Source organism: Melanotaenia boesemani, chromosome 5, assembly GCF_017639745.1.
Source record: "Melanotaenia boesemani isolate fMelBoe1 chromosome 5, fMelBoe1.pri, whole genome shotgun sequence".
Classification (NCBI taxonomy): domain Eukaryota; kingdom Metazoa; phylum Chordata; class Actinopteri; order Atheriniformes; family Melanotaeniidae; genus Melanotaenia; species Melanotaenia boesemani.
Genome location: NC_055686.1, coordinates 7,761,133 through 7,769,695, shown reverse-complemented (window position 1 = coordinate 7,769,695; position 8,563 = coordinate 7,761,133). Strand labels below are relative to the sequence as shown.

The 8,563-nt window shown below is 37.9% G+C and overlaps 1 protein-coding gene across 1 annotated transcript; it reads right to left on the bottom strand.

The window, feature by feature from the left end:
• Positions 1 to 409: 409 nt before the first annotated feature.
• LOC121640204 (galactose-specific lectin nattectin-like) lies at positions 410 to 1,904 on the bottom strand. Its single transcript, XM_041985928.1, has 5 exons — positions 1,768 to 1,904; positions 1,404 to 1,498; positions 1,170 to 1,304; positions 970 to 1,081; positions 410 to 799 (listed from the first exon to the last, which is right to left on the bottom strand). The coding sequence occupies exons 1-5, from the start codon at positions 1,826 to 1,828 to the stop codon at positions 732 to 734; spliced, it is 471 nt and encodes a 156-aa protein (XP_041841862.1). The 5' UTR covers positions 1,829 to 1,904; the 3' UTR covers positions 410 to 731.
• Between the last annotated feature and the right edge of the window lie 6,659 nt (positions 1,905 to 8,563).

The window sequence follows — 8,563 nt, the reverse complement described above, 5'->3', positions numbered from 1 at the left end:
ATTATGTCTCGTCTATGATGGAATATTCAGTGTTTATAATTTTACATTGAGAGACATTCTGCTGAAAATACTTGATCTGTAGACAGTTTACCTCTTCTGACAGACTCTACCTCTTTAAGTTGCTCTTTTTATACCCAGTTATGTTATTGACCTGCTGTCTTATGAACTAATTAGTGGCTACATGTTGCCCCTACTGTTTATTTTTTGTGCAGTTTGTTTTCCAGCCTTTTGTTTTAACATTCCAGTTTTGAAAACATGTTGTTGCAATTAAAGTCAATAATGAGCTAACATTTTTCATGAAATATGTTAATATGGAACTTAACTTTTATAAAATCTGTTGCTACTGCAGCTGTGTAACATGCAGAGTAAATAAAAACACAAGATATAACAAACACACAGAACAATTTACTGCAATGCTTGAAGTTTTTAATTTGGAAAAGACAAGAAGAGATAGTTTAGTCTGCAGAGGAAAGTTTAGCTAAAATCATCATTTTCATAACTCAGTCTGCTCTTATTAAAGTCACAAGACCTGATACAGACATCCAGCTACTGATTATGTTCCTGGTTGCTTCATTCCTTATGTAGCGTTACAGCGATAGAGAAGAATAAAGATGGAGAGTGATAATGAGTGAAGGTTACACATGTGGTTGAACAGGATGAACAGAAACACAGATCCACCAGTGTTGGAACGCTGGAAGGTTCATCGTGTCCCTGAATCAGTCCAGGAGTCGTCAGATTTTCTTGGCGCAGACAGATGAACGTCTAACATTACACCAGTCATCATCCCAGCACTTTTTTCCTGTAAGTACCAAAAACACAGAGTCACTCAGTGCTGCACAAAGTAAAACTTCAGGATGATCTCATGACTGTATACAAACACATTTTATATCCAGACAAAAGCAGCTGTGTAAAAAGGAAATCAACATCCTGTATTTATCTATTTCTAGTCAATCTAGAATTGTGTTTTACCTGTATAATTTATTTGCAGGCAATGCTGCCCACTGCCAGAATTATTGGGCTCTCGAGGGCACCAGCTTTTGAACCAAAAGTTTGTACCATCAGTCCAACACCAGACACCTTCCTAGAGGACAGATCAGAGAAGAAAATTTTAGAATAATTTATAAAAATGTTATTCTGTAGAAATCAGATCTTCCATTTGAATTATATACCTGTTGGTGATCAGAGCCTCCGATCCATGCTTCCTTATTGTCACAAGTGATGGACCATATCAGGCTTTGTACTTCCTGATATTCCTGCGCGCTGTGGACAGATGCAAGATGTCCTCCCATAGAGACGCAGTTCCTCTACAGTATGATAGAAACATAAAGGAGTGGAGTCACTGAGAACAAATACAAAACAACTTCATGTTTCTAGCAGGATTCATCATTCTTCATCTGTCTCACCTCAGCTGCACGCCAGCTCATTGGTGTCAGAACGTATCTGAAACAGCGACCGTTGATTTTAGTCCAGTTATCAGGACAAGTTGAGGACCATTTTACTGGATAGTGAATCACAGAAAGAATCGAGAGCAGCAGTTTTCAGTTTCCATGTGAAAATGTGTTCGGACAAAATACTGAAGGACATGTTGTTCCCAATGTGCTCCTGTCTTCTTAGTTCATGTATATATGTGTTTTTTAATAGTTGTAAGGTAATTTTATGTATTTTAGAAAACTCTAAAGTGTGTCATTAAACTGGGAATGTGAAATGCTTTCTGCTTTCCAGGTATATTTTGTCTGAGAAAAAGCTTAATGTACAAGTAATACTCACTTGTAGCTCCAGTCAGAGTCATCACAGCACACAGAAGTAAAGGGAGCGTCTGGATCTTCATGATGGACCGAATGCAGGTTAAAGATGACGATCACCTTCAGATAAAGGCACTTTTCTCCAGCTTAGCTCAGCCCTCCTGTCTCATGACAAACAAAGCCAACATCAGCTCTTATATAGTTGAGTTATCTTTCCATCTTCAAAAATGAAGGAACTTAAGACATGCACGATGGGGGGAGGCATGGTAGAGGTCAGAAAAAGTTGAAAGGTTTGATGGTAAAAGGGAACTTAAAGACTCACAGTCAGTGTGGCTGAAAGGGCGACTTTGGTTTGTAGAGTTTTACTTAAAAAGTTCATGTGTGGAGAGAACGAGAGGCAGGTTTATGCACAGATGTTGTAAACTGTATATAATACTGTACAAAAGTGTTTCTGGAAACAGACTAAGCTGCAAAACTCAACAACCAAAAACAAAGAACTAACAGGTATATGAAATCTAAGAACCAATGCATCAGTAGTGACCACAAATAAGTAATGATATTGTTAAGAGACAACCAATGTTAGACAGTGCAGAATCCCAGCAGGGAAGGGATGCAATTTGTTGGTTGACATGCAACAAATTCGGCTCCGTTCTTAGGCAATTACCTCCAACTTCTCAATGAAAATGAATAATGGAAAATGCACAGCTAAGAAATAACAAACGATTGTCTCCTAATCATGACTAGCAGCTGCCATCATGAGCAACAGGTAAGCCATTCTCCTGTTAAAGCTTATATAAACACATCAGGAGGCTGGACTTATGGTCCCAAAGCAGACAGAACTCACCATATATTACTACTCTATACACTTCTTCATGAATGAATGAATGAAATGAAAATGAATGAACTTCATCATATGGTTGATACTAACAGTATCTAACAGTAACAGTAACAGATACTAACAGTACAGTTTCTTTAGATGCCAAATAAGTTATTAAATGATGGATAAATCACTAACTCAGCTGACTGTCTTTTTTTCCAGGATGTCACTCCATTTTTGCCTAAATGGCATAAATAAACCTCAATCACCCATGACAGAACCTGCTTGTTTTAAAGTGATTTCTTTACCTGCAGATGTGTTTGGTCCATTTAAGTGATATCATCCTCGCTGCATCTTCGGCTCACGCTGCTTGTCTCTAATGAAGTATGGTTACATGGAAATATCACAGTCAGTATCTTCTTCTCACCGTCCAAAGACATGCATGTTAGTTTAATTAGTGACTCTAAAGTCTCCCTAGGAGTGAGTGTGGGTGAATGGTTGTTTGTCCCCTATCTTTGTTGGCCCTGTGATGGACTGGTGACCTGTCCAGGGTGTACCCTGCCTCTCACCTGCTAAAATGCTGGAATAGGCTCCAGCTTAACCGCAACCCGTAATGGACAAAGCAGTAGAAAGTGAATGACTGAATGAATGAAATTTGCACAATTTCAAATACCTGCAATATGAGTCTCTAAAATAAAGAAATATGCTACTTTTGACATGAATTGTAATTCATCTAAAACTGCCTTTCATACCTCTGCAAGTGAAACCACTGCAAATAAACATTACTTTGTCTTATTCATTTTTTTTATTTATTTGTTTGTTTCTTATCAATTCATATTTTTTACAGCATTTGCTGAATTTAGAAGTCAATGCCAGAGTTAATCTGTTTCAATATTTAAACTTTGTCTTTGTGTTTGTCTCTGTAACTGGATGCTTTGTGTCCTTCTGCATGCTTGCAGGTGGAGTTTATCATAAGTGTGACTACAGTGCAACCAAGTGGTGATCAGGCTGTACTGCAAGAAGACGTTTCAGTGTGGATCATGTAGTAATAAAACTGAACAGCTGTTTTTTTCCAGAATATCCATGAGTGGGATGAGAGACTATCATTATTGGCGCATGTGTACAATAACTAACCCTTTAGTTCTCAAAGTGGTTGTGTCAGTGTTTATGTGTGCTTGATGATGGCTCTGTGTGTGTGTGTGTGCGCGCGTGTGTGTGTGTGTGTATGTGTGCGTGTCACGTCCCCAGGGCTTTGACCTGAGTACATGGATTAAGCGCAGACCACTGTGCTTCTGAAAATTGGACATTGGCTGCCGACCCCGCCCACACCTGTCCATCCTCAGGATTGGCTGCATCATCACCTGACCTCTGGCCTACCTCCGTGAGGATTATTGGATGCTGCAACCCGCTGCTTCCTGCTTGGGGACCAATGGAAGGAAGTCTGGACCTTTAAAAGGATGGGAGACGTGTTGTTCGAGGCAGCTGTGAACCATTAGGTCCACAGTTTGCCATTGGGGATTGTTTGTTGAGATGCTGGTGTATGAGTACGAATTTGGTGGTTGGAGCCTTTAGATTTCCCTTTGTAAGAAGTTGAATGCATGGTTGTGCTTTTTGTGGTAAGATTTGAGAAGAGACGCTTTCACCTTTTGAGTAGCCATTTAAGTTCATATTTGTTATAACTTGGAATCTCAGTAGGAGACTATTTTGGTTTGTTTGGAGATAAGACTTTTTGTTTATTGTAGTAATAGTAACTTTTGTTTGTTTTGGAAAGCTCTTGTTTTGTTTGCTATTTAAGGGATAAGCGTTAACCTTAAATTAAGGACACCTTTTGTTAATTATTAAAGTAATTGTTTTCTTTTGGTAACCGGACTGATACAACCTAGAACACTTTTGTTGTTTATATTAGCTTTTTGTTTGTTTGTACCTGGGAATTGTGATGAATTAAATAAATATTGTTGTATCTTTTTACGTTTGGGTCCGGTGTGTTTTTGTTATTGACCCCTTGTCCCCTGGATGAAAAAAGGGGGTCATAACAGTGCGGGTGTGTGAATGTTTGTTTGTACAGGTGATAATTACTGTGTGTTACCATAAGAGACCCGCAGTAGCTGCTATCAGAGATGGAATTTAGGTGAGGTAGGAAGACTCTACCCAGACTATCCCCTCGACTATGATCCAGACAGAATAAGACCTTGATGCCAAGTCTGGTCTTGACTTTCGACTTGTTGTCAGTGTGCTTTATATGTCTGTTAAGTAACGGAAGCTCCTGTCAAAGAGAAGAATAACTGCGTTTTTATTCAATTAGAGCTTATGTTTTCCATGACAAGAACAACAACTGGTCACATGCTGGAACTGGGTATTTTTGTCCGAGTTACAGATCTTTTTGCCCTCCCTTCCTGAGCTGTCCCTTGAAATTCCTGAAACATATATATTTAATTGATGTGACTCCCTATATACAATATCCTATATCACTGACATTAAAAAACTAAATGGCTTTTAATTGTTGATGGAAATTATTGAACACAAACAATCATGGCTGCTTAAATAGGGAGAACCGGGCTAGTTGTCACAGTGGCTACATCTCGACCACTAGAGGGTGCTGTTTAAATATAGTGGTGGTGAAATATCCAGAATAGTGGTTACAGATTAGCTACACGATTAGTTTAATATTTAAACTCTTCACATTGAGGTAAGAGGACTTTTTGTGTTTTTGAGCCCAAAATGTAACTTTTTAGTTTATCTGCATTCTTCTTTTTAGTCTTTTTAGGCCCAATCCCATTTCTCTTTGTTACCCCTTCCCCTACCCCTTACCACTTGCTCCTTAAAAACAGAGCTAGAAGGGGTAGGGCTGAAAGTCAACCCCTACGAATTGCGACACCCCTTCAACAATCACATACATCATCGGTAGTCACTAAAGAACATTTTACACTGGAACTTGAAGGGATCCTGATGGACTGTGTTGAAAAATGTAAAAATGTTTAATTGGTGGGCACGGTGTGGGCATTGCTGGTGTCAGAAAGGCAGAATAGTGGCAGCAGGTGGTAGATGGTCTCATGGCAGTGTCAGAAGGTAAGACACGCTGGAGGTATTGGAACGTACGGCTGGATATCTCATTGGTAGCGCATCCGTCTCCCATGCTAGAGACCGAAGTTCAATTCCCAGAGTGATGAATCACTTTGGAGAGAAGCGTCTGCTAAATGACAGCAAGGGTAAGGCAGTTTATTTGTATAGCACATTTCATGTACAGGACAATTCAAAGTGCTTTACATAAAACAACAGCACAAGAGTAAAAGGCAGCAACATATAGCAAGAATCACAATAAAATTATAAAGTACATTAAAATTATTAAAAGCAAGATGAGTTAAAAAGTTAGCGTGCAGATTTCATGGATAGACACATGAGAAAAGAAATGTTTTAACCTGAATTTAAAAATGTCTACATTAGGTGAAAGTTTAATCTCCACTGGCAGTTTGTTCCACTTGTTTGCAGCATAACAGCTAAATGCTGCTTCTCCATGTTTAGTCTGGACTCTGGTCTGGACTAGTTGACCAGAGTCTTTGGACCTAAGAGCTCTGCTAGGTTTTTATTCTCTGAACATATCACAGATGTATTCTGGGCCTAAACCATTCTGGGATTTGTAAACAATCAGAAGGGTTTTAAAATCTATTCTGTGACTGACTGGAAGCCAGTGTAAAGATTTCAAAACTGGTGTGATGTGTTCAGATCTCTTAGTCCTGGTTAAAACTCTAGCAGCAGCGTTTTGGATGAGTTGCAGATGTTTAATGCTCTTTTTAGGAAGTCCTGTTAAAAGACCATTACAGTAATCCAGCCTACTGGAGATGAGTGCATGGATGAGTTTCTCCTGGTCTTTCTGGGAGACTAAACTTTTAATTCTGTTGATGTTTCTGAGCTGGTAAAAAGCTTCTTAGTGAAGCTTTGATGTGGCTGCTTAAAGTCAGATCTGAGTCTATCAACACTCCAAGGTTACAAACTTGGTCAGTGATTTTAAGAGCCCGAGTCTCCAGGTGTTTATCAACGATGACCCTCTTCTCTTTGCTACCAAACAGAATAGTTTTAATTTAGTCTTCATTTATTAGTATAAAATTCTCTCTCAACCAAGTGTTTATTTGCTCCAGACACTGACACAATAAGTCTATCGGACTGCAGTCATCTGGTGACAGAGACACATAAAGTTGGGTATCATCTGCATAACTTTGATAATTAATGCTAAAGTTCTGTAATATTTGACCCAAAGGGAGCAAATACAAGTAGAACAGAAGAGGTCCAAGGACTGACCCCTGGGGGACTCCACAAGTCATGGCCACTCGCTCGGATTCATAGCTGCCGATCGTAACAAAATAACTCCGGCCTTCTAAATAGGACCTGAACCAGTTAAGGACCGCTCCAGAAAGTCCAACCCAGTTTTCCAGCCTGTGCAACAGGATTCTATGATCTACAGTATCAAACGCAGCATTGAGATCCAGCAGAACCAGGACTAATACTTGACCAGAATCAGTATTCAACCTAATGTCATTTAACACTTTGACCAGAGCTGTTTCAGTGCTGTGATGAGGTCGGAAGCCGGACTGAAATTTATCAAGATTTCTACTTTCATTTAAAAAGTCATTAAGCTGGTGAAATACAACTTTTTCAATAATCTTGGAAATAAAAGAAAGGTTAGAGACAGGTCTATAGTTGTTCATTATAGATGCATCTAGAGTCCTTTCTTTAGGAGTGGCTTAATAGCAGCTATCTTTAGTGACTTGGGAAAAATGTCTGTTGCCAATGAGCTGTTAGTAGGAGATCACTTTCTACTGAGGTAAAAACTGTTTTTAAAAAAACGGATGGTATCATGTCCAGAGTGCATGTTGTTGATTTCAAATGCCAAATGATTTCTTTTAGGATTTTTAAAACGACCATATTAAACTGCGACATAACATCAGAATTATTTCCGGGCTTTAGACACAGACTAGTTTTCCTGTTTGACTGTGTGGAATTAATATTTTGCCTAATTGTTTTAATTGGCTGCATTTCTTAGTGGAAAGGAGCTCTGGGCTTATCTGTATAGGAGGATTTGTAAGTTTTTCAATCATAGCAAACAGAGAGAATTGTTGACATTCCTGGTAATCATTTCAGATAAATGCAGCTCTCTGGCCTTGCACAGCTCATTGTTATACACTGAAAAAAATTTAACACTGGCTCAACCTAAAAAAATCTGTCTGTAATCTGTCACACCTATTATCTTTGCATTAACCCAATGTTAATAATTAATTTAGTTTAACCTAAAAACTCTTATTTTATGTAAACTTATTTGTGAACTTAAAGCAAACCATTTGTTTTAAGTTGTTCTAAATGAAAATAAATAATTTGGTCTTATTACTTAATTCCATTGTCCTATTTTAATCTAACCTGGAATTTTTAACTTCATCTAAAGATTTTTTGAGTATAGGAGCAAATTACCTTTTTTAAGTTGTTTCAAATCAAAGGTTAGTGTTCATATATTAATCTATATAAAATTTGACTTAAAAATAGATTTTAATATATTCTAAATTGCACTCGTACACATTTCTTTACAAGATTTATTTATTGTTTAATGATTGTTCAACATTATTTTGCTTATTCTCAACCATAACATTGGTGCTTGTATCAGAACTGAGGGAAAATAAAAAAAAATTGTACTTTGCTTATAATGGTAACATTCTGTCAATGTCACTCCTGGAAAGACCTTAACAAAATACTATATGCAACTAAAAGTAATTACTGAATTACAAACAGTAACACTGCACATGTAACCTGGCAAGCTATTTTCTCTATAAATCACCTGATAGCAAACCAAACAAGACAAAACAAAACGAAAAAGAATTTGCAAATGTTTGACTTTCAAAATTGTCAAAGTAAAATACATATGGAAAATAATACTCCAGTACATGCAACACAATACAGTAGTTGACCCTAAGAACAAACATGGTGTTCAGATACGTGCAAACCTCTTACATGCAAACATATC

What these genes read in the sequence shown, in the direction of transcription:
- LOC121640204 (XM_041985928.1), bottom strand. Translation starts at nt 1,828, where the DNA reads ATGAAGATCCAGACGCTCCCTTTACTTCTGTGTGCTGTGATGACTCTG. An exon ending in GAGGCTCTGATCACCAACAG is followed by an intron (nt 1,082 to 1,169) that starts GTATATAATTCA and finishes TCTGTCCTCTAG; the next exon opens with GAAGGTGTCTGGTGTTGGAC. An exon ending in CCTGCAAATAAATTATACAG is followed by an intron (nt 800 to 969) that starts GTAAAACACAAT and finishes TGGTACTTACAG; the next exon opens with GAAAAAAGTGCTGGGATGAT.